The 24549-nt window shown below is 58.0% G+C and overlaps 2 protein-coding genes across 3 annotated transcripts in view; one reads left to right on the top strand and one right to left on the bottom strand.

Moving 5' to 3' along the window:
* The window catches only part of LGR6 (leucine rich repeat containing G protein-coupled receptor 6), a 67444-nt gene extending 55244 nt beyond the window's left edge, over positions 1-12200 (top strand). Inside the window, exons 12-18 of the mRNA XM_090263299.1 lie at positions 812-877; positions 1815-1886; positions 2261-2332; positions 3462-3587; positions 4370-4533; positions 7838-7918; positions 9687-12200. Coding sequence (XP_090119425.1) covers positions 812-877; positions 1815-1886; positions 2261-2332; positions 3462-3587; positions 4370-4533; positions 7838-7918; positions 9687-10918 — 1813 coding nt within the window. The 3' untranslated portion in view covers positions 10919-12200. The remainder of the gene's footprint in view (positions 1-811; positions 878-1814; positions 1887-2260; positions 2333-3461; positions 3588-4369; positions 4534-7837; positions 7919-9686) is intronic.
* A 5721-nt stretch (positions 12201-17921) lies between these two features.
* On the bottom strand, positions 17922-21123 carry UBE2T (ubiquitin conjugating enzyme E2 T). Of its 2 annotated transcripts, none has more exons than XM_090263219.1 (6): positions 20233-20397; positions 19686-19755; positions 19260-19365; positions 19062-19160; positions 18866-18949; positions 17922-18179 (listed from the first exon to the last, which is right to left on the bottom strand). In XM_090263219.1, the coding sequence occupies exons 1-6, from the start codon at positions 20336-20338 to the stop codon at positions 18054-18056; spliced, it is 591 nt and encodes a 196-aa protein (XP_090119345.1). In that variant the 5' UTR covers positions 20339-20397; the 3' UTR covers positions 17922-18053. The 2 variants fall into 2 exon arrangements, with proteins under 2 accessions (XP_090119345.1, XP_090119344.1); XM_090263218.1 differs by lacking the exon at positions 17922-18179 and adding an exon at positions 21057-21123 and having other exon boundaries at positions 18791-18949.
* Between the last annotated feature and the right edge of the window lie 3426 nt (positions 21124-24549).

The following is a 24549-nucleotide window of genomic DNA, read 5'->3' as shown; positions in this document are numbered from 1 at the left end:
CTGCTCTGTCCCACCTGGTCACCTGTCTTTCTGCCACTGAGAACAGGCCTGAGAAGGACTGGCCTGCCCTCCTCTGTTCAAGGCAGAAGACAGTGGTCTCGGGAGCCAGGCCTGGGCATGACCCCAGCTCAGCCACTGACAACCTCTCAGAGCTTCAACTCCTCAGCCACAAATGTGGGTCAAGCTGGGAGGGTTGAAAACATATGTGTAAAACACCTAGCACATAGTAGGTGCTCAACATGGGGCACATAGTAGGTGCTCAACGTGGGGCTTAAGGATTCTATTTTACATAAGAAAATTAGCTTTCTGGGGCTGGGGAGGTCCTTAAGTGGCCTAGGAAGTTAAGGGGGTGCTCCTTTCCCTGTCTGTGCCTCAGTTTCCTCCTGTGTTGGGTCAGATCATCCTTAAGGACACCAGCACTGGTGTCCCTGTCAACCCCACATATGGTGGCAGCAGACACTGCTTGCTGCGGCTGGTGCTGACCCGGTATCTGACCTGGGCTTGGTGACACCTCTCTGCCTCTCTCTTTGTCTCTGGGCCCCCTCACCTCCTACTCCTCTCCCCCGACCCTCCAGGCTCCCCCAGGGCCTCAGTGGACGAGGCAGCCCTTCCAGAACAGTGCGTGTCAGCCTGTCCGGGCCCTGTGGGGAGAAGTGGGGCTCAGCAAGGGACAGTTTGATTGTGGATGTGTGTCAGCAGCCACGCCCCTGCGGGGTCCTCCCACCCTTGGCTGCCCAGCAGGGACCCGGGGCCCTGGCCAGAGCTGCTTCCCTGGCCTGATGTCACGTGGCCCCGGCCTTTCTCTCCCCAGGGAGCTGTCTCACAACCACATCGAGGAGCTGCCCAGCCTGCACCAGTGCCAGAAGCTGGAGGAGATGTGAGTGGGGCCGGGGAGGAACAGGGTGTGAGCAGCTTCTGGGCGGGTCTGCGGGGAGGGCTCCGCAAGCTGGTGACCTTTTCTAAGGGCGTGGAACCCTGAGGTGAGGGCTGGGAGCTGGGCAGAGGCCTGGACAGCAGATGACGGGCCAGGAGCTGGTGCCCAAAGGAGTCTCAAGGTGGGTCCTTGAGCATCAAGGGCCACACGGCAAGGTGGTGGTGATGATGAGGGCCAGTGGCAGGATAGGACAGAGCCTGCCTTTCGGGGTCCAGACTGGCATCCCCATAGCCCCCACACTCACATGTGCATGTGTACATCTGTGCACACATGCACAAACACACACGCACACATGAGACCTGAGGTTCCAGCCCAACAAGGAGGAAAGTCACATGAAAGGCTCTCTAAGCGGCGTCACCGGCCCCTGCTTTCTGCAGCCAGCCTGGTCTCCCGCATCTGCCCCCACTCTCCTTGGGGCGATCAATGTTTCTGGGGCCTGGGCGTGGGGTGCCAGGGGGTGCCTCATATGTCTAGGTGCCTGAGGAAATGCCAAGACCCTGAGTCCCTCCCATTCAGACAGCCATGCCACTGAGCTCAGCTGTCCAGTCGGGGGCTGGTCACAGGCCGGGCAAGGGCTGGGCAGTGCTCTGGTGCTGGACCCGGGTCTGGAGGACCCCGGGGTGAGGTTGGCTGGGCGGGGAGCCAGGCCCAATGGAAACTCTCTTTTCGGCCACAGGGACAGCATTGTGGCTTTGTCCCCTGACCCACTTACCCAAAACAACTGGATCCCTTTAACGCTGGTGACTTCCGTGGGCTGGACCCTCTTTCCACACCGGAATTGAGAGCTCTCCCCTCTCTGCCCAGTGGCAGGGGGGTGGTGTGGAGTGGGCAGCAGCCAGGGTCTGAGCCCACCGGTCACCTGCCTGTCTTGCTGCCCTAGCGGCCTCCAGCACAACCACATCTGGGAAGTCAGAGCCGACACCTTCAGCCAGCTGAGCTCCCTGCGGGCCCTGTGAGTACCTGCAGCCCCTGGTTGGGGGTGGGGAGGTCTGGGGAATCTCAGAGTCACTGCCCTCTCGACGCCAACACGCTGAGGAGCACACAGCACCCTGCTCCACATCCCTGCCCCGGCCCACACACAGCAGGGAAGGTGCCCCTGCCAGAGGACCTCTCCAGCCACAGCTCTAGGGGTTCCCAGGGCCATCAGGCTCTGAAGCCAGGCTGCCACGTCCCTTTTTCAGGGGCTACAGCAGGTCGGGAGCCAGGCTAAAGGTGCCTTCCCCTGCAGGGGCAGCTCAGGTGGGGGTACGTGCAGGACAGCCAGGATGGGGACAGGGAATCCTCATGTGTCCCTGTCCCTGCCTCTCACACTCTTTCTGCCCACAGGGACCTGAGCCGGAACGCCATCCGATCCATCCACCCTGAGGCCTTTGCGACCCTGCGCTCCCTGGTCAAGCTGTAAGTGCCACTGTGTCCCCCTCCAGGGTGCTGCAGACCAATGGGGACAGCAAGACCCACCCCATGGTGGGGACCGGTGTGAATGTCTGACCACACATCCCGAGGACAGGGGCTCCAGCCTCATCCATCACCGGGACTGGCTGCTTGACGGGCTATGGGGCCTGGTATCAGAGGGCCAGCCCCCTGCAGGCTCTGGGGCTTCTGTGGGTGCTCTGCGGCCTTTTGGCAACTTGGGCCCCCCTGCGCCCCACCCCACCCAGCTTCTATGCAGGTGGCCCCTACACCTTTCAGGCACAGGAGGGCAGAGGCAGAGGGGGAGCCAGGGCCCGTGCGTGGGCATCACTGGGGGGCTGCCATGCTCCGGCAGCAGGGCCACCGGGCCTCTGGGTTAAGTAGGATGCAGCAGGCAGCATTTCATGGGGCCACCCGGCCCTTACATTGGGGCTGGAGGGGCCTCTGGCAGCCACACTGAGGTGAGGCCCCCATGGCACCAGGGGAGCTGACCGCCTGCTGTGGGCCCAGGAATCGCGCCCACCCACATGGGACCTTTTTCTGGTTCCCACTAAGACCTGCACAGGCTGGCACCGGCTCCGGCCTCAGGATGCTCCAGCCCCAGGCTTCGCTTCACAGGGGTCTGCCAGCCCCCACTGCCCCTCCAGTCTGCACTCTCGGGCGTGGGCCGCAGCCTTGTGGAGCTCTCCCTCCCTCCTCCCTCCCTCTGTGACTCTGCTGGGACAAGACCCTGCATGGCCTCACATCTGGCTGCAGGGGGGTGGGTGACCAGCGGCCAGCCCTGTCCAATCCTGGCTCCGGGCTCCCATGTCATCAGAAAAGTGGGGGGCCTGGCACAGGAGCTGTGCTTGAGTGGCCCTGTCACTCTGAACTGGGAGGATCCCTGATGGACAGGCAGCACCTGAGGTTTGATGAGTGAATGAGAGAGCGAGTGAGTTCTGCTGCTGCTTCCACTCGCCACCCCCCCCCCCCTGCCCCCGCCTCCCAGCACCTAGAGCTGCCTTCCTGCAAGTGACTGTCAGTCCTTTGCTCCTCTCCTCCGGCCACACCCTCAGCTCGGCCCTGCCCCCCACAGTCCCCCGACTGCCAGTAACCTTGACCGTCTCCGCTGTCCTAGGGACCTGACAGACAACCAGCTGTCCACACTGCCCCTGGCCGGGCTGGGGGCCCTGGTGCATCTCAAGCTCAAAGGGAACCCGGCTCTGTCTCAGGCCTTCTCCAAGGACAGTTTCCCACGACTGAGGTGAGCGCCTGGTTTTCCCCCAGACAGCGAGTGAGGTTTGCCCCAGGGCAGCTGAGAGGCCATGAGGGACCAGCCTGGGGCCAGGCTGAGTGGAGGGCTCTCACCTCCCCTTCCGGCCCCTTCTCTGCAGCAGCCCCAGCCCCAGGGGACAACTGGGAGGACAGAGGATGGTGGGAAGGCCCTGCACCCCCTCACCACTCATCCTGTTTGTGCACTTGGGCCCCTGGAACCAGGGCAGAGCCCCTGGCCCACCGAGCAGAACAGCAGCTGTGCAGCCCCCCCCCCCCCCCCCCCCCCCCCACTAATGACATACAGGCCTCCTGCGTGCAGCGGCACAGCCTGGGTGGCCCTAGTTCTGTCACTGCAGATGAATGACATGCCTGGGGCACCTCCCCTCCCCTTCAAGGGCACCCATCCAGCTCAGTGTGCCCAGGGTGGGGGTCTCCCGGAAGGCAAGCGTAGAACCCTGTCTCTGTAAGTGTAAAGGAGGAGATGCTGGCTGGGAAGGGACCAGAGGACCTGAGTGCTGTGTGACCTTGAGGGCTGCCCTTGACTCTGAGCCTACTGAGGGCCACAAGGCAGTGTCCCCACTCAGTTCTCCACACTGGAATGTGCTCAGACCCTCGAGGCAAGAGCCAGACCTCAGACCTCTGTACACAGCACCAGCAGGTCGCCTGCGGGGGATAGGGGTGCTCTGGGTCAAAGGGCAGGCACTGGGTACTGGGGGCCCGGGGTGAGACCCCAAAGATTCCTGAGGCAGCCATATTCCTCCCTGTCCCCAGGATCCTGGAGGTGCCCCACGCCTACCAGTGCTGCGCCTATGGGGGCCTCTGCACCAGCTTCTTCAAAGCCTCCAGGCCGTGGGAGGCAGATGACTTTCACCTGGAGGACGAAGAGGCTCCCAAGAGGCCCCTGGGCCTTCTCACAGGACAAACCGAGAGCCACTGTGAGTGACAGAGGCCCCGGGAAGGGCAGGCAGGTTCTGCGGGGAAGGGCAGGCAGACGGGAGGCCTGGGGACCCTGAGAGAGGACCCGGGGAGGGACAGCCTCTCCAAGGCCACATCCCAGAGGTGCGCAGGAGAAAGCGACAATGATGATGAGCCCGTTGCATGCAAAGGCTGGTCACACCTGCCTCTGCCGCTCACCCCTGCCCAGTGCACGCGTGTCTCCTCCCACACTGCCTGCTTGCTACGGGCCACGGACCACGGGCTCTGCAATGGCAGGACACCCTCAGGAACAGCCCATTTCCTGGGCAGAGGAGGACTGAAGTAGGTTGATTAAGTTAAGCCTGCTTCCAGAAGAAGTTCCCACTTCCATCCTGGAGTCAAAAGGAGCAGCAATAGAGAGTATGCTGCCTGCTTCATCCTGCCCCGCCAGCGGCCCCCCAGTCTCAGGGGCCCCTTCTGAGGCCACAGGTGCCAGAGGGCTTTGCTGAGAAGGGTGACCCCAGCCAAGGTCATCTCGACCAGATGGGTCCCCATTTCTGGAAGATTTGGGCAAAAGACAAAGAAGTGGGAGCAGGCAGCCACCTCCCAAATGTGTCTCAGGTGGGGACAGGGACGGGCTTCCCCATCCAAGTGACGGGATACAGAGGAACAGAAGGGACAGAAAATGGACTGAGCTCTGCATGTCTGTGGGCTCTCTAACCCGCCTCCACACTACATCCATGGAGCAGTGAACAGAAAGCTGAAGCCTTAACATGTAAGGAAGACCTCTCCCAATGAGTCAGACAGACCCAGGCTCTGAGCCGATGCACCGTCCCCAGCCCCATGCCTCCAACAAGTTGCCAAACATTCCTGAGCCTCAGTTTCCTGATCTGTAAAGTGAGACCCACATCACACACCTTCGGGGCAGAATTCAAGACCACAGGTGGTGACAAGTGTCCACCTCTCTGGCTGCCACTGCGCTCCTGAGCCCTGGGCCTGCTGGTACATGGGGGTGTGGGAGAGGGGAGCACAGCGTGTGGAGGCCTGCACTGGGCAGGCAATTGGGGTCTCTGGGAGCCCCCCACCATGTGCTGAGGCCCCTCCCGAGGAGGGTGTGTGCCGGGAGGAAGGGCCCAGCAGCTGGGCCGTCCCCAGGAGTTCCCGACGTCTGCAGTTTGCCCCCTCAGGGGCTGGAAGGAGGCATGGAAACTTTCCGTCCTCAAGGTGAAACTTTCCACCAGCTCAGGTCTGGAAGAGCCACAGGAAGGTGGATGTGGGCTGTCTGTGGGCATGGGGTGAGGGCAGAGCCCCACTTCCTGCGAGAGCCGAGGGGCCCCCGGGGGAGCGCCAGGAGCTGCCGGCAAAGCCAGCCTCGATTTCCTCCTCGTTTGAAGAACGGCTACTCAACACCTTGGCTGGGACTTCCTTAGCCTCAGACAGACTCCATTGGCTCAGCCCTCGAGTTTTGTTCACGCATTTGGATTGCAAAGTGTGGCTGAGCTCCTTCCTGGAGAGGAGAGAGAAAGACATGCTGGGACTCGGGCACACAGCTGAGTCTGGGCTGGGCAGCTCCGTGGCCGCCCGCCTCCGGGAACAGTCCCCGCGGAGGCTCACCCTTTAGGTGTGGAGGAAGGATCTGCACAGGAAACCACGGGAGCCAAACACGGGGACAAGCACAACAGTCACCTGTCTGTCCCCTGCAGACAGAGGAAAAGCCCCAGGCACTGGTTTGCCGGAGTTTCACCTGCATAACCCCCGCCTCCCACCCCCGTCCCGCTCCGCTGGAGTTTCCCAGACCGCATTTAAGAAACATTGTAACAGCGAATAAGAAAAAAATCTATTTGTTTCTGACATGTTACAGGATTTCTTTAACAATGTATCTACCTTTCTAATGCGATCTTCTCCAGCTGGCAGCTTAGAATCGAATGGGAAGGGTGGTTAGAGACGACCACGACGCGCTTCCGAGTCAGTGTAGACGGGCCCTTTCTGCCACTAGGGACTGTCTGCTTCCATGGCTCCAGGGACAGGGCATGCCTGCTCCTGCTTCCGTGACGCTCCCCGCCACCCCTACCCCCAAAGCCAGTCTGGGACAGTATCATGTCCAGCCTCCGGGCTCTGTGGTCAGACACACCTGGGTGTGGCATCAGCCCTGCCACGTGCGCGTGCACAGGCTGAGGCCTGGACGAGCCTCCTCCCTCCTGTGAACCTCAGTTTCCTCTCTGTCCAATGATGCCAAAGTGCACAGAGTTGTGACAGCAATCCTTGTCTGTACCCGCAAGCTGCTGCGATCAGGGCCTTGTCGGGCCCACCCTGACAGCGCCTGTGCCCGGCACATGGCAGACGTTGGGTTGTCTGTGGCCCTCCTCGCGCCTGCTGGCTGTGGGACTCCCCTGTGTCACGACCAACGGCACCGTCCCTGCTTGAATCATCCTTGCTGCCCCCTACAGGCCGTGGGTTTTCCTGACTCTACCCTCTGCAGGACACTGAACGTAGGAGATTCCTTCATGCCTCACAGGCTTTCAGTGGTTTTTTTGAAAAAATGATTTTAATTATTCTCAGAGAGAGGGGAAGGGAGGGAGAAAGGAGAGAAACCGATCAGTTGCCTCTTGCACGCCCCCACCTGGGGACCTGGCCCACAACCCAGGCCTGTGCCCTGACTAGGAATCGAACCCGTGGCCTTTCGGTCTGCGGGATGATGCCCAGCCCACTGAGCCACCGGCCAGGGCTCCTTTAGCATTTTGAGCACTATGGGTCCCCACTCACTCTCCCAGCTGCTGGACTGCCTCACACGTGTGGCTTCCCCTCACTGTCCCGTGGTCACCTCCTCTGAACACAATCCAGCTCACTTCTCCATCTTAAGATGTCCTTTCTTTGTTTTATTGAATTTCGTCCCATTGCCGTTTAGCCCCTTATGCCCCCTCCCCCGGCATTCACCACCCTATTGCCCATGTCCATGAGTCCTTTTTCCTCTTTGCTCAGTCTCTCCACCCCCGACCCACCCCCCGCTAGCTGTTGGATGTCCTTTTTAATGCACTGTGTTTCCAACCAGACGAGGAGGGACAGAGCTCCCTCTTGACTCCAGGCAGCACCTGGGCACCTTTGGTGCCTGGAGAGGGCACAGCTGTGTCACAGAAGAGCGGGTCTCTCTAAAGAGCCCATGACAGGGATAACCCGCACATGAGTCTCACCTGGTGTTCACACCCAGGGCAGAAACTGCTCGGGGTCCCTGGAGGGATCGTGCTGGGCAGAGAGACGTGGGGGACTTCATAAGGGGCTGGGCATCTGGAGCCAGGGCCTGAGACGCTCTCTGGTCTCCCCTGTCAGACGACCTGGACTTGGACGAGCTCCAGCTGGAGGCGGAGGACAGAAAGTCACAGCCCAGTGTCCAGTGCAGCCCCATTCCAGGTGAGGTGGGGCTTCAGGGGGCTGGGGAGGGGGTGGTGGCTGGGACGCAGGCTCAGCTGGGGGTGTGTGTGGCTGCTCTGAGCCCACCTCCTTCAGTGATTCCTGGGGCAGGAGCAGGGCAAGTGGGGGTGTCAAAGAAGCCTTTAAGAATCCACCAATCAGAGGCCTCACCTCCCAGAGGACCTGCCCCTCACTGAAGAGAGGAGCATTGTTTGGGTGGAGTGTACGGCCGCTTCTGAACCGCACCCACTTACCCCCCAAAGCCTGAGACCCACAGTGAATCCTCAGGTGGTTGGAGCTCACCTTCTCCAACCCTCTGCTCCGTCCCAGGGGTCTCTGTGTCTTACAGCACCCCAGGGTGGGAAATCTCCGCACCCCTGGGTCACTGTTTACCGCCCGACCAACCCTCAGAGCCAAGGAAGCTCCTTCAGAGTTTAACCTAAATCCACCGTGTATAAGAAAGGAGGAGAATCCTCTCCCCTTGGTGCAATTCACCCTTGGGTGGGCCATGCACAGTCTCCAGGCCAGAGCAGCAGCTGCTCAGACTGCGCTGGAAGCAGCGGGCGGTGGGTTTGTCTGTGGGACCCCACGTCCGTGTTCTACATCCCCATCTCGCTGTCCCCCTGCCCCCTGCCCCTCTGCCCCCCCACCCCATTCCTGCCAAGGCTGAACCCCCCCTGAGCATCCCAGCCCTCCCTGGCCCTCTGATCCCGGCGGCGCACACGCCCCCTCGTGGCTGCCCAGGCAGGCACGCCGACAGAGGAGGAAGCCAGCGCTGATTTTTCGGACCTGGACAGAAATCTCCCCCTGAGAACTAGTGACCAGCAGATGAAAGAGGACGTTGTAAAGACAAAGTCAACTTGAACTTGCTTTAACACAGCTCGTACAAATGGCCAAGTAAACCGTGGCCCCTCCCTGTGGTGGAGGATTTGGAGGAATGTAAGGGCACGGGACGAGGACCTAACAAAATTTTAGCTTTAAAGCCTATATACAGCAAAACCCCAATGTAGTTTAAAACTCCATATATGTGTTTTTTAATGGAAGGAAACACCCCAAAACGATGACTTCTCTCTGAGAGGTAGGATCATAAGTAGTTTTAATTTTTCCATGTTATGTTTTACAAATTTTCTATAATTACCATCTATTGTTTGGTAATCAGAAAAAATATGTGTTTAAAAAATGGCTCCTAATTTTTTTTCAAATCCCCAAGTACGTAGCAATGCATTGCAGGAAAGGGGTCTGGAGCTAAGAGGAATGAAGACAGAATGTGTCCAGGGTGACAAGATGGTTTGAGGACAGAACCTGGGGGGCCTGAGGGGGAAGAGCAGGGCCTGACCACCTCACGCAGAACCTGGCTGGAAACCCCAGGAGTCCCCTGTAGCTTGACTTGGGCAGCTGCGCCTCCCAGGTAGGGGTAGATGCTGTGAACATCACATGTGGTCCATCCATAGCAGGGTCTTCAGGGGCTCACGGGGCCCTGATTGCTGAGCAGAGTCTCAGCTGCAGGGGAGCCCTCGGGGGCGGCCCTCACCCTGGGTGTCTCTCCTCCAGCTACGGCCCAGTCCTGATGGACCAGCCTGTCCCTTCCTTTCTCCCCAACGCTGCTCCTCAGGAGAGACGGCTTTGCTTAACCCTTCCTCACTGCCTGGGCTTGAACCTCGTCCACCTGTACTTTGTGTGTGTTCGTTATGTGTGTCTATTCTGCATGTAACCCCCAACCCCACAAGGGGTGCCCCAGCCTGGGGTGATGGCTGCCCTTTCCCCACAGGTCCCTTCAAGCCCTGTGAGCAGCTGTTTGAGAGTTGGGGCATCCGCCTGGCCGTGTGGGCGACAGTGCTGCTGTCCCTGCTGTGCAATGCGCTGGTGCTACTGAGCATCTTCGCGGGCGGCCCAGGCCCCCTGTCCCCCGTCAAGTGCGTGGTCGGTGCCATCGCCGGGGCCAACACCGTGACCGGTGTCTCCTGCGGCCTCCTGGCCTCTGTGGATGCCCTGACCTTCGGCCAGTTCGCCGAGTACGGGGCCCGCTGGGAGTCGGGGCCAGGCTGCCGGACTACGGGCTTCCTGGCCGTGCTGGGGTCCGAGGCCTCAGTGCTGCTGCTGACTCTGGCCTCCGTGCAGGGCAGTGTCTCGATGTCCAGCGCCCGGACCCATGGGAAGGCGCCCACCCTGGGCAGCGTGCGAGCAGGCGTGCTGGGCTGCCTGGTGCTGGCGGGGCTGGCTGCAGCCCTGCCTCTGGCTTCGGTGGGAGACTACGGGGCCTCCCCACTCTGCCTGCCCTACACCCCTCCTGAGGGACAGCCGGCCGCCCTAGGGTTCGCCGTGGCCCTGGTGATGCTGAACTCCTTCTGCTTCCTGGTTGCGGCGGGCGCCTACATCAGACTCTACTGCGACCTGCCGCGGGGCGAGCCGGGGCCAGCGTGGGACTGCGCCATGCTGCGGCATGTGGCCTGGCTCATCTTCACCGACGGGCTGCTCCACTGCCCGGTGGCCTTCCTCAGTGTGGCCTCCATGCTTGGCCTCATCCCCGTCACCCCCGAGGCCATCAAGTCTGTGCTGCTGCTGGTGCTGCCGCTGCCTGCCTGCCTCAACCCCCTGCTCTACCTGCTCTTCAACCCGCGCTTCCGCGAGGACCTGGGGCGGCTCTGGCCCTGTGCAGGCGCCCCGGGGCCCCTGGCCTCGGCCGTGGCCAGCCCCCTGCAGAAGAGCTCCTGTGAGTCCACGCAGGCCCTGGTGGCCTACTCCGACATGGGTCTCATTCTGGAAGCTTCTGAGGCTGGGCATTCCCCTGGGCCGGAGGCCTATGGCTTCCCTGCAGTGACCCTTATTTCCTGCCAGCCGCCAGGGGTCCCCAGGCCGGAGGGAAGCCCCTTTGGGAACCAGCAGCCCTCCATGGATGGAGAGCTGCTGCCGAGGGCAGAGGGGGCCTCACCGGGCGGCGGGGACTCGCCGGTGGCCAGGAGTATCCAGCACTCCGGCTCAGCCTTCGCCTCCCACGTATAAACATAGCGCATCCTTTTCTCCCACGTCCGCCTCCCCTCCCCTCCCCTCCATGAATGATGGCTGCTTATAAAATAAATTCAAACTACACTCAGCCACGAGGTTCACAGGCAGATGGCCCAGGCTCTGACTTCCTGGTCCTCCATGGCCGTCACCAGCGTGTGCTGCGTGACCTGGTTTCCTCTGGGCCATCCACTGGGCCTGTTCCTGGTCACATCTGCTTAAGGGAAGGGGACCCACAAGGGACAGCCGACAGCACGTGGGCATCTCCCTGAAGCTCGTGGATTGAACACAACACGTGTCCTATGTTCCACTAACCTGACGTGGGCCATACAGAGATGCGCCTGGGAAGATGGCACATGGCCGTCCCTCTCCGAGGGCCACAGGGCCTGTCCGTGCCACGTGGGCTCTGGCTGTTCCTGCAGCAGTGGCACCTCGATGCTGTTTCACGCAGTTGCCCAGGCTGTCTGACCGCCAGTCGTGTTTGCCCGTTTGGTCTTCATGGACCATTTCACAGCATCTCAGAGAAGTCACTGTCCCCACTCGGGGGCCCACCTGGGGCTCTCCAGTGACCCCACAAGGTGCCACCCATCCTCGAAGGCCCTGATCCCAGGAGCTCGACCTGGGTAAAGTGGGGGACATCAGCCGGCAGAGACTCACCGCGAAGGATGGGGAGGAGGCTGCCCTGTGGTTCCAGCCTTGGCCCCTGGCACCAGGACAGGGAGCGGTGGTCCTCCTGCCTCGTCCCCAAGCCCAACTTCCAAAGAAGAGGGATGGAGGGCTCCTGGGTCCTGGCGGGTGTGCACGGCCGGTCTGTGGCCGGCTAACTTCCCTCTGGCCCTGAGTTACCATCCTGTGGCTCTCTCACGTCACCTCTTGCCAAAGCCTGGTCCTCCCTTGCATCCTGAGTCCGGCCTCCTCTGTGGGGAGGGGCCCTCAGCCAAGCAGCTGGAGGGGCACTTGCTACATGTATTGTATTGCAGGAAGCATTAGAGGAATTGGGTTCCTGGGGGCCCCTAATAGGCCAGGACCCTCTGTCTCGCCCATCATGCCTTCCTACCCTCCAGTTCACCCAGTGCCTCTGAGGATCCCCAGGGTGGCCCCCTCCCCACCCCAGGTGCACACACTCGGGATGAGGAGGTGAGAACAGGACCACTCTACAGATGTAAGAAGAAAATCAGGGGTGAGGCTTGACCAGGACACCCCAACATCAGTCACATCAGGACAGGAGTCTGGAATTAAGATGGAAGGGAACCTGGACCCCTTCCGGAATCCCGGTCCTCGGCCAGCCCCACTTCCTCCACCCCAGGGCTTCATCGTGAAGACAACTCTGGGAAAGTCCTTCAGCTTCTCAGCCTAGCTTCTCCGCTCTCCCCACCGCTCCAAGACCCCACAGACATTGGCCCGAGTCCACAGGCTGCGCTGGAGACACAAGGCTGATGCAAGCGGAACGGGCCCTGTCCTCCGTCTCACCCGACCTGCTGAGTCTCCTGGACTTGCACAGGCTCTGGAATGAACATGCTGGCCTTGTGGCCACAGAAGAACCTTCGGGGCCACAGGGTCAGCTTCAGGACAGGTGCTCCCCGGGTGCTGGTGCACTCATTTGTCAATGGGTCATTTGGGAACGCTGGGCCCCTACCCCAGGGCTGATGAACACCCTTTCATGGAAGGACACAGCAGGCAGGTGACTCTTCAGTGGAGTGGAACGCTCCGAAAGGCTTGGGAGCTGCGTGGAGTGGGGTGCAGCGTGAAGACCACGTGCCGAGGTCCCCGAGCTGTGGGGCAGCTGTTCCTGTAGGCGGCCTCTTCTACGAAAGGGGCCAGTGCACCTGGCTGATGTCCCTGGTGACACTAGCATCCCGTCTCCATGAGGACCTAAGCAGGTGCCCAGGCTGGCCCTTCTGGTCAGAGGATGCAGGGCAGAGTGGACGGATCTTCCCAAAGCCTAGAAGACGTCATGCGTTTGCTGAAAATATGGCAGTGAAGGGAGGTGTCTTTGTCTTTGACTCTTGAGAAGGGGAGGGGGCTGTCCCTTCGGTATCACCATCACGACCAGAAGACAAGGAAGATGTTGCGTGACTTTGATGAAACACAGAATCAGAAACCAAATAATTCATCGCATGTAAGTGCATTTTGTTTGGTCGATGAAATCTCCCAAAATGGTGTCCATGGGGAAGTATCTGTCAAAGGGCTGGGGGGCTGGGGCTGCCGGGGCTCCAGGCACAGCACCCCCTCCCAGAGCAGCTGGCCGAGAACGTCCTTGGCGGAGAAGCCAGGATTTTTGAAGCACTCCGGACACACGAGGAGGAAACAGCCCCTGACCTCGGTGCTGAGATTTTAGGATGGGGTGAACGGAGCCTCCGGCTGGCCCTTCCTCTGCCTTTCTCTCCCCACCTCTAGCATCCCAACCTCCTCCCCAACTTTCCAGGAAGGATGAAAGCCATAGGGATTGCAGGGGTGGGGCATGGTGCTGACAACACTGAGGAGCCTGAGTGACCCAGGTGCCCAGAGGTCACCAGAGCTCCATCCTTCCTGGCTCCCCCTCTAACTACCTCTGCTCTGGGGCAGCCATTCCCCCACCCCACCCCCATCACTCCCGGGTTCCAGTCCCACCCCGCTGTGGCTGTGTGAAGTGTGAGAAAAGTCGAGGTGTAAATATTTGGATTCTTCTGTACAATAAAGCACAGTGAAGTATCGTGTGTGTCCCTGGGCTTCTGTCTCTGGTCGACCTGGGGTGCAGTCACCGAGGGATGGCCTTGCAGGGAGCAGTCAAGGTGCTGAGGCTTCCTCAGCCTGGCCTCTGAGCTTGGGCACCTGGGGCCCAGCCCAGGAGACTCAGGTGACGTTTAGAGGGACCAGAAGGAACCACATTCATCCTTCATGGCTGCACTGGGTTAGACGGAGCCGTGTAAAGAGAGCAGGAACAAGAGGGCTCCCAAGGACTCAGACCCAGGCCTATTCCTGGGGTCTCCTGACCCCAGAGATCAGCCTGCTTTCCTCTTACTGGGTCACCTTCCTCTCCACTCTCTGCCCCCAAACCTTGCTTCAGAGGGGGTGATGTCCCAAGATAACTGGGGGTAAGAACCCATAGTAAGACCGTAAGATAGCCCTGGCCAGTGGCTCAATGAGCTGGGTGTCATCCCGAAAACTGAAAGGGTATCAGTTTGATTCCCAGTCAGAGCACTTGCCTGGGTTGCGGGCCAGGTCCCCAGTTGGGTGTGTGCGAGAGGAAACCACACATTGATGTTTTTCCCCCTCTCTTTCTCCCTCCATTCTCCTCTAAAATATAAATAAATAAGATCTTTTTTTAAAGAATATCTATAAGATAAATTCCCAGAGGAGGATGCTCCAGGGGGAGTACTGGGGTGGGGAGCGGGCCCTGGGGGCCCAGGTGAGAGCCATGACCTAAGGCCAAGGCTGACTCTGTCCACCTGCAGCAGTTCCGGGCACATTTGCAGTCAGGTGCACCAGGTAAAGGAAGGCAGGTCTCCCAGAAGGAGCTGCACTGCTGAGGCCCCGAGTAGGGGAGTCGGAGCTGAGCCCAGAGAGGCCTGCATCCCCAGGGCTCCCACGCTGGAGACCCTTTGTCCTGGGATACATTGGGGTGAGTAATTCTGACTTTTCTGGACCTGTTGCTTCTGTTGACTCATCTGTGTTTATTCACAGTGGCTGTTGACAGGGTCCCCAGTCTTCCTCTGGTCGCCCCTGCCCGCCTGCCACTCTGGTCCTGGCTCACAGCCTTGGTTCCTCCTGGCACTTCCCTGGTGGTATCCTGAGAGACGGGGATGAGGCTCCCGCCCACCAGCTTCTTTCTCCCCGCTAGGCTGAGTCACGCGTGTGCAGTCAGCTGTGGGAGACCCCACAGAGGCCAGGTTCTGTCCGCATCCACTGAACTCTAGGTCTGTGTGCAGGGTCCGCGTGGGCAGAACAGGGCAGTCCGTGGACGTGGTGGGAAGGGCCCACAGAGGTCATCTCCCTCCCGTGACTGCAGGCCTCTCCCAGGGCCTCCACAGTAGGTGTTTAGTTGATTTCTGTTGGAAAAAAAGTTACAAAATTAATGTATGTAAGTACATCCATAGATTCTGTCTCCCCACCAAGCGGGACACCTGGCAGGAGACACAGCTAGCATGAGGGACAACTTCCATCCGCGCAATGCCGTGGTGTCCCAGAATGGCCGTGATGCCCAGACGCCAGGTCCGCGCCGCACCCTGTACCCTATGCCCTGCACGTGTCCTGTCCCTTCTGAAGCCCCAGGTCATGGCCCCTTGCTGCCACGGGGCAGGCCCTCTGCCTGGGCCTCTGCTGCTCTCTGATTGGCTCAGGTGGAGCCGCCGCCACTGCCCCCCCCCCCAGGTGGGCTGTGATTGGCTCCTCAGCGTGTCCTGCACCGTGTGTGCAGGGCTGGGGCCCTGAAAGTTCCTTGTTGGTTTAGTGAAGCAGCGGTTTTTGTTTGCTCAGGAGAGTCAAGAGTTCTACCACCTGCAGGTAGGCTTCCTGACACCCCCCTCCCTGCCTCCGCTGCCCACAGTGTGAGGGTGAAGAGGGCAGATGCTGTCCAGGAATGTGCCAGGCAGGGAGGGCTGTTGGGGTGGGCCATCTGGAAGGATCAGGGGGTCCCATCACCAGGCCCCTCGGGGAAGCTAGGACAAGGCACAAATGCTGGAGGAGGGGCAAGCGCCGAAGGGATGGTGAGCAACTGGCTAAGACCCACCTCATTGGGTGTCACCACGCCTAAGATCGGCAGGCCTTCGGATGTCACAGGTGGCATCAGAACCACAGGGCTACCGAGAATCAGCACTGGGAGCCCTTACAGAGCTTCTCAGCCCCTTCTCGCTCTGCAGAAGAGGAACCTGGCAGCAGGGCTGCCCTGGGGGGCAAAGCAGCTGGCTGTGTGGTCCTGGGATGGGTCCACAGCTGTGCTGTAGCCAGTTGGGCCTGGGTGGGAGTCCCAGACCCACCAGCAGCAGCAGGCATCTGAAGATTGCCCTTAACCTCAGTCTGTGTCATCGGGAAAGTGGGGGTGGGGACGGTCCCTAAACTCCGCAAGGACTGAAACTGTCCAAGGAGTTTTTTGGGGTAAAGAAGCGAGTGCCTAGCACAGAGTAAGTGCTTGAGAACTGTTAGCTGTTCAATCCTCCAAACGTGGCCACCTGGGGGCTGCTCAGCTGACAGCACTTGAGATCCCGGGGTGGCAGGGCAGGTACCCAGAGGGGAAAGCAGGGGAGCCAGGCAGGAGCCTGTTGTTGCTCATGGGACGAACCTGGGCATCTTTGAAGCGGAGTTGCAAGGTCCCGGTGAGGGTGTGGGGAATAGAAGGGTCACTTGTCACCCCTGATAGAAACTGAGAGTTGGAGAGAGACATGGGCATTCTGGGGTCCTGGTAGGGGCCGAGGGGTGGGGAGAGGGGAGATGTCCCGAGAAACAAGGACAAAGTGGAGTGTGTTGTTTCTGGGCGTATCTGGCCTGTGCCCATCACCCAGCCTCTCCTGGCTCACGGGCAGCCCCGCACAGGACTCCAGCCTGCCTTGGGAGCAGGTTCTGAAACCACAGCCCCCCTCTCCTCCTGTCCCTGCCTCCCCCAGGCCACCGCCCCATAAACAAGACAACCTGGGCAGAGCGGCCACACAGTGACGGAAACACACACACGCGGCTGGAAAGGAGCTTTATTTGTGTATGTGCTGAATTCCTGCGGCAGGCAGCTGAAGAATCCATAGTTGGCCCAGCCTCAGCTCAGAGGCCGCCCATGAGGTTCTGATTTAGATGTGTCTGCGAGAGCTTGGGGAGGGGCGGGCACAGGGAGGGCGCCTGGGGTCTGCAGTGTTCGTGTGATCAGCCAGTGTCGTCTCTCCTTTTTAATTAGGGGTTTGGGGGCGCTCAGCTCTCCTGTCCCTGAAACAGATGGGCAAGGAGCAGCTCTAGGGGCCCCCTGGGGTTGACCACGGTCTCAGCGCAGCACTGGCCAGGCTCTGCACGGGCGCGGCCTGCCAGTCCCCAGACCGCCTCAGGGGTCAGGTCTCTCAGCATCGCAGGAGAAACCGGGGCCTGGGAGGGGCTGGCCCATGGGGCGCACGGTCGCAAACCCTCTCCTGTACTGTAGATGCACGTTCCTATCCTCGGGTCTGTGCCCCGGGGGAGCTGTGGCAGGGTTAGGAGGCTCAGGCGACTCACAGGTGGGCGAACGGGAACTGCCCACGCAAAGATGCATTTTCCATGGCGCCACCTCGCTAGGGTAGTCTGTGCACCGGGACATGCACAGGGACATGGCAGTCCTAGTATCTGCCCTAAAGTCTCCCGCTCAGTAGGGTGACCTCTTTCCACTTCAACTGACTTGTATGATCTGCTTTCTGTCACCTAACAGCAACAGGGATAAGCCACATGTACCCTACAATCCTGAGTAGGGGTGAAGGTCCGGCACCCCGCAGTTCTGAGCAGGACGTGCTTTGAGATGGAGCTAGGGACAGATGAGGACTGTAAGAACCCCTACTTAAATTTGTTTGGCTCGTCCACGCCTGATCCCTCACCATGGTCCTCTAAAATGTGAGCATAAAGCTGGGCACGTAGCAGGTGTCTGGTAAACATCTGTGGAGCCAGCCCAAGTCCCACCACAGTCACTCTGACCAGCTGTGCAGCTCAGGAAATGTGAAGCTGCCAAGGTGAACAGAAGCACAGCTCACCTTGTGCCCACAGGGCGGCAAGGCCCTGAATCCCAGAGCCCCGGAGGCCCGGTGGGGGCAGGATCGGTTCTGGCTGTCCCTGAGCACGTACACCAACCACCCAAGGTCCCCGGTGATGTCAGCAAGGTGGCAGAGTAAAGGCCAACATTCCTGCTACTTCCACCTTCTCACGGTGGAACGCTCTGGACAGTTCACTCCCAGACACACACTCAGCGTAAGCACACTCAACATTAAACCATTACTTATTTTTCAGGTTTAAAAAGTTTCAAAATACGTATATACAAGCTTAATAAAATAAACTCCATTAGAGAACCAATGAAGAACAGAATATATAAATGCACGAGGTCTGTTTTATAGGATACAAGAATGACAACGTCATCAAATACAGAGAACAGTTAATAACAGCAGGGAGGTCAGGCCACGTCGATGATGTGTGCGTTACCTAGACAGGCCAGGACAAGCCCCTACACATCACGGCAGAATTTCTTCTCCTGGCCGCCCAGCGGCTCAGCTGGCCTTTTCTGTGCCGTGTGGTGTGTGTCCGAGCAGGAAGCCGCTGGTGGGTCTTCGGACATCTCCTCCTCGTCAACCTGAGGAGGAAAACACGAGGTTCACACCAGCACTGGGAGGGAGCAGAGCCCCGGACGCCGCCTCCCAGGACCTTGCTGCCACCCAGCACAGGCTGCTCCTCCACAGCACCGGGCTCAGCGCCCGTGTGCTCTGACCCTCCCCTTCCTCCCACAAGCAACACCAACTGCTCCTCAGTTCAATCTCGATGACATTGTAACTCAGCAAGAACCAGGATGTTCTCACTCCGGTGTTCCTGCTCTGCACTTCGTGAAAATGAGGAAACTCGCTACTTAACTGGGGAAGTCTTCTTTCTCCTGCAAATGGCCCCATAGGAAAGTGCATTTCCCCACCTCTTGCATCCCCACCCCTGCCCAATTCCTGCAGAGTATTAGAAAGGAATCTTAGGAAAAAGAGCCTGAGTATCTGAGTCACCCATTTACCCATGCCACTACCCACAAGAACATAAGTTACCCAGCGGCTGCCTGCCCTCTAGTGTCGTCCACAGGGGACAACTGTCAGGAAAACCCATTGCCCGAGCTACGAGGCTATTTCGCTCAGTAATTATTGAGAAGGTTGCAGCGGCAGAAAAAGACCCACCAGCGTTCTCATGTACAGACAGCACAAACTGGTTCCCACTCTGATGTGTCTAACACAGACCCATCTGCTGCACTAACAGCAGTAGGACGCCCGAGCTGTGCAAACACACCTCCTGTCTCTGCCTCGCGTACTTCTCTGTCCACCGCCGGGCGTTCTCCAGGAAGGCGGGCTTGTTGTGTTTAAACTCGGACGACTAGGACAAAGCCAGGGAAGGGAGTCAGTGGAGGGAAAAGGACCTGCCGTGATGCGTGCAGTGCCCAGCTGCCTCGCTGACGGCATGGGAGGCGCGGAGAGTGGGCACTTACGACGTCACCCATAAGTGGGTCGTCGGGGTTGGGCTCTGCCATGAGCAGCTGGACGGAGGTCAGCACAGCGGCGATGTTGAGGGATGGCCTCCAGATTCCCTGCAGGCACAGCGGGCATGGTGTGAGCAAGGACGTGGGACCAAAGTGCCCCCTGCCAGCTGCACAGTGTTGCAGTCAACCCTCCTCCACCCCACTCACTTTTGGCGGCAGCTTGAGGATATCTAGACAGATTCTTCCAGCAGAATCAATGTTTGGATGGTAGATCGGAGTCAAAAACCGGATCTGAGGAGGTTCAAATGGGTATCTTTGAAAGCACAGGACAACAGAGAAGTTTTATTAAAATATTGCCTCTGAACGCATCATGAACAGCTTCCTGGTGACTGCTCAGGAAGACAGCCTGTCCTCCCCCAGACTTTTATTACAGAAACTTACAAACAGGACAGGTGCAATAATAGCATTAAAACACTCACATCCCCACCACCTGGATCAGGCCCTGCACCCTCTAAACACTCAGCAGTGAGTCGTGATGAGACAGATTAAAACCCGGGACTTTAAACTCCCACGCTGCTGCCTTCCAAGAACTGTGCTTTACCCCGTAGGTTTAGACTCCAAACCCACACTAACCTCTCAGGCACGGTCACTTCCAGCGTGAATACGCCTTTGTCATAAGGTGTGTCGGCCCCACCTATGATTTCTTAAAAGGAAAAAGAAAAAGTGAAGAGGTCTTTGGTGGATCTGAATGACCACACCATGTGGACCCAATGAGGCCTATGGTCTTACAGGGGAGCCGGGTCAGGACAGTAACTCAGCTTTAACCATCTCAGAAAATGGATGCGGTGCCCAACAGTGACGGTGTCACTCTAAGGACACACAGAAGATCCACAGAGGCTGGAAAACACTGGGCTCGGAGCAAATACAACCTGCAGACACACGGGCGTTGCCTGGACGGCAGCACTCTCATCCCTTCTGTTTCCTGTCTGGCCTCACAGATATTTGAGATGCTGATGCCCAAACCCTGGCTACCAACTGGTAAAGAAGAAACGTCATGCAAACCTTCTACACATGGAAACAGATTAGGGGAGAAAGACGGTGGGCACTTGGAGGTCGGGCAGTTCCCTACTTGAGAGGAGACAAGGTCTGAACCGCCTCCCGCAGGGCCCGGGGCACCTACGCGCTCGCAGGCCCGACGGGTCCCCGTCCTGCCAGCAGGTGATGCCGGGCGGGGGCTCGGTGGTCAAGAGGCCCAGCTCCCGGTGCAGACGCGAGGCTCTCTGCATGTCGCTCCTGCGCAGCCTGCTCCGCCCAGTCGCTGGGATTCACGGAGGGAAGGGCCACTCTAAACAGAACAGGGCCTGGGCTTCAGCACGTGGCTTCCATTTAGGGAAGGGCACATGGATTCCTCGTGGGACCCCCTCGACACCGTTTATATGCAGGTTTTACTTTTTCTCCGTAGGCGGCCACGGAGAATCCATTACAATCAATCAAGTACCCACGGTAGCAAGCGCACGTGTGCCCAACACGGGGACGCGGTGCCCAAGCGGGCACACGGCTGCGAGCGCTGGCAGCGCGCTGAGGAAGCCCCGCACCCGGTCTGCCTCCGCGCAGACCGGGGTCTGACACCCGGGCCCCGCCCCGCGCCCCGTTCCCGCGCACCGCAGCCGCGCGCGTCCAGGGAACGCCCCCCGGCAAGAATGCGCCCTGTGCCCACTCCCCACCGCCTCCTTCCGCGCCGAGCGCCGCCGTTGAGCTCCGACAGGCTGTCACGGGGGACCCAGGGCGGGGACCCAGTCCGGTTAAGTGGCTTCTCGGTCTGCGGAGCAGCTCCGTGGTGGGTAGGGCCCGGGCCAGCGCTTTCATCCTCCCGCCCCGCCCCACAGGCTGAGCGCCCGAACCCGAGGGCCCCGCCCCGGAGGGAACCCCCACGCCACGCGGCAGCAGGATGCCCCCCAGCCCCACAGGGACGCCCGCCAGCACCCGCCAGCAGACCCTTCTTACGTGCGCAGACCACCGCCCAGCACGCCGGCCGCGGATCCGCCACCCTCTGCGCCTGCGCGAGCTGTAGGTGGGCGTCGCCCCGTTCCTGCCGACTCGGGTCGCGATTGGTCCGCAGCGAGGTGAGGAGCCGAGCGCAGCCACCCATTGGCCCGCGCTCTGAGCCTGCGAGTTCAGCTGGGAGCGCGCGACAGGGAAGGAGTGGTCGAGAAGTGGCTGCCCCGTGGCGTTTCCTGCCCCCGCCAGAAGGGCTCCGAGGCGGGCTCCCGGGCGGAGAAGGTTCTGGAAGCCAGCCCCCGGGAGCGTAGTGAAGGGCGCGGGAGGCTTCGATGTGCCGCAGGGCGGCCGGGGCACTTTGCGGGATACGGAGGCTGAACCCCAGACCGTGAGGGACGTCAAGGGTGCGGCCTGAGCCCGGCGATCGTGCCGGCCGTCGGAACCGAACAGCGGGCTGCGGGGCGGACACTGGCCGGGTGGGAGGCAGGACAGGATCCCGAACCTCCTTCCGCCCCCGAAGCGCGGGTCCTGACCCGGGCGCTCCTGAGTGCTGCTACGCCGCCCGGGCGGAGGCCAACACCCGTGGGCTTCCGAGGACGGGCCTCTCTCGCCCGCGATCCCTCGGCTCATTGCCCCCCACTCGCCGTCGGCTTTGGAAGAGAGAAGCCGGCCAGCCGACACTGCGACCCCTGCGGGGACGGTCTTGCTCCGCATGGTTGTCTCCTGTCCCCCGAGGCCGCCGCAGGGGATGAGCTTTCTCCGGGCTCCGCCCAGGACCCAAACCACGGTCGCAAGACCAGACCCCCTAACGCGACCTGGGAGTCGAGCGTGGGGAGTCCTGCCCGGTCGTCCTCGCCTCCTTGGGGGGGCGGGGCTCGGTCTCCTGCTGGTTCGGCGCATCTGGCTCTTGGGTGGTTCTCCTCCTGCCCCAGCTGCAGTCGTTGTCTTCAGAACCCACGTGGGTTTCTTCCTGGGTTGACGCGCGTCTTAGAAAGAGCGGGACCGGGATCGAGTCTGGGGGAGAAGAGGGAGGGCGTGAGAAAACGGGCCACAGCGGCAGTTCTGGCAACGGGCGGGCGGGAGTGGGTACGGGAAGGAAAGGGCCGCAGAGGGTTAAACGCACCGTTCCCGTTTGTCCACCAGAGGGGGGTGTCGGGGCGGCGGAGGTTTCCCGGCTGCACAGGGGCCGTTGCTGTGAAAAACGGAGCCTTCTCCCCTTGCAGTTCTTACCGTGTGTCTGCGGGAAATGAATACGTTTCATAGCCGGCTCGGTACATTTAAATGCACACAAATTATATTTTATGTATACACAGAATTCTTTGTCAGGGTTTAATGGCTTGCGTATAAAATATATTTTCTTTAGAATATTTATTTAGTATCTCTTACCATGCTTGTTCAATGAGCTGAGTGTCTAAGTTTACTCTCAGTCTTGGTTGGGGGAAGATGTTTCAAAAAAAACTTACGTGATGTTATTTTGAAAAGCTTTTCAAACCATTATACATAAATTGTTTTATTTTGGTGGCATGACATATTTTTGGCTGAGCCAGTTAAATTCACTAGATTAAAATACTTAGTACTGCTTTCCATAACCACATAGCTGGAAGACACATTCCTCTCTTTCCAGGTAAGTATATGCATAAATTATCCAAGGAACTTAGCTACTTATTTTATATAAAATATCCAAAGAAGGTTTTATACTCTTACTATTGGGTTGGCTAAAAAGTCCATATGTTTTGTTTGTTTTTTTTTCCTGTAAAATAAAAGACATGTTTTTCACTTCACCAATAACTTTATTGATTTGGATATTTTTGAGTATGTCAGCTGTCTCCCGCTATTGGTTTCTAGTGGGGAGAGGCCAGGGGGGCTGCTAAACATCCTCCAATGCATAAGACAGCCCCACAGCAGAGAACTATTTGGCCAAAATGTCAACAGTACAAGAAACTTCACCAACCACTTTTGACACGTTCGCACAAATCTTTTTCTGTTCCAGTTGCATTTTTACCGTTTTTGAAATAATAAAAGCATAAAATACCAAAAGTGTTGCATATTAAAATGGTTGCACAAAAATTCACCATTTTGATACTTATTTTTTACGCATGCTGATATGACAGCTGGCACAATGCAATCTTACAAAATTGTTTCAAATGAAGTTAAAGACAACTAAACACTACAAGCGCCATCGTTCAGAAAAAAAATGGACTTTTTGGCTGACCCAATACTTCAAGGTGGAAAGAAAGCGAATAAAAAAGATATGTAAGTACTTCCTGGAACTTCCTAGTATGGAGGCTGAATTCTCCTTGTTGAAATTTAAGTTCATACTTCTTGGGAAAGTAAAGATTTAACCTGGACGTGGTCAATTTTAGCTTATTTATACAACTGGAAGCAGATATCTCTTCCTTCCTGATTCTGAATGTGAAAAGAATACAGTACAGCCAAAAGAAATTAACCTTGACCCCTGAAAATTTTACCCTAATTAAAAATTTTTATGAGAAAACTCAGGATGTCAGTAAAACATACAGTCACCTATACATGCTTTTTGGGGGGCAGCTGTTGCATACCAGGAACTTAATGTTAAAATGGTGCTCATGGGTTGCTGTCAGAAGTGCCTCCTGAGGTTTTAGCCATTTGCGCGCGTTTATGCAGAAACCCTGCTCCTCATGTGTGGCTTCCTTGCCATGTTGGCAGCTTAGCTAATAATGGTTTCTTGAAGAGGCTTTTACCTGTGTATTCTTTCCTATCTGATTTAATATCAGTGTTTCTTTTATCCTATAAGGAAAGTTTTATTGAGAGTTTGTGAGCAATTATAAGCGAGAGGCTGAGCTGGAATGTTGACAAGTTATTGCACAGAGTAAGTCTCATACAGAATTTTTTATTGCAATAGATGGTGAGGCAAGGCAAATTCTATGGTGACTGTAAAGTGACACACAGAGCAAGGAAAACAAGGAATAATATATGTTATTCCCAGTTTATAAAGTGCTGTAAGACTTAATTAGTATTTATAAATTATTTAAGAATAACTAATTAAAGCATATTGTAGATTGATATAATGTTATTAAACATAATATTTTATAATTACATATAACATTTCATTTGGGTCTCAGTTCATCTCGGGGGAAATTGTGGCACAGGCAGATGTTCACATGATGGGACATAATAAAGTTTCCCTTTACAGTGATCTAATAAGTTTTGCAACATTTTTCAATGAAAAATTTTAAGCACACCGAAAAGTTTGAAGAACCTAGTAATTGTATATGTTCTCTTTCATTATGGATAGCACGTTTAATTAATTTTGCACAGGGCTAAGGACCTGGGGGTATTAACTCAATCAGACAGGCTTTATAACCAAGTTCACTGTGAATGTGAATATGTCCAGCTCGCTGCCTTAGGAGTTTAGCAGTGTGCCCACCATGTCTTTTTGTAGGTGGGGGGTGGGGGTGGGGATCGTGGAAGACAAGACATCCATTCTGTCTCCTAAGAATTTAAGATTCATGCAAAGGGT

This window comes from Furipterus horrens, unplaced genomic scaffold (genome assembly GCF_987537825.1).
Source record: "Furipterus horrens unplaced genomic scaffold, mFurHor1.1.pri manual_scaffold_15, whole genome shotgun sequence".
Classification (NCBI taxonomy): Eukaryota; Metazoa; Chordata; class Mammalia; order Chiroptera; family Furipteridae; genus Furipterus; species Furipterus horrens.
This window is presented reverse-complemented; position numbering and strand designations above follow the sequence as displayed.

Excerpts from the sequence above, each read along its gene's own strand:
- UBE2T (XM_090263219.1), bottom strand. The coding sequence starts at position 20,338 with ATGCAGAGAGCCTCGCGTCTGCACCGGGAGCTGGGCCTCTTGACCACC. Across the intron at positions 19,756-20,232 it reads CCCGTCGGGCCTGCGAGCGC|AAATCATAGGTGGGGCCGAC; the intron begins GTAGGTGCCCCG and ends TTTCCTTTTAAG. Across the intron at positions 18,950-19,061 it reads ACCCACTTATGGGTGACGTC|TCGTCCGAGTTTAAACACAA; the intron begins GTAAGTGCCCAC and ends GCTTTGTCCTAG.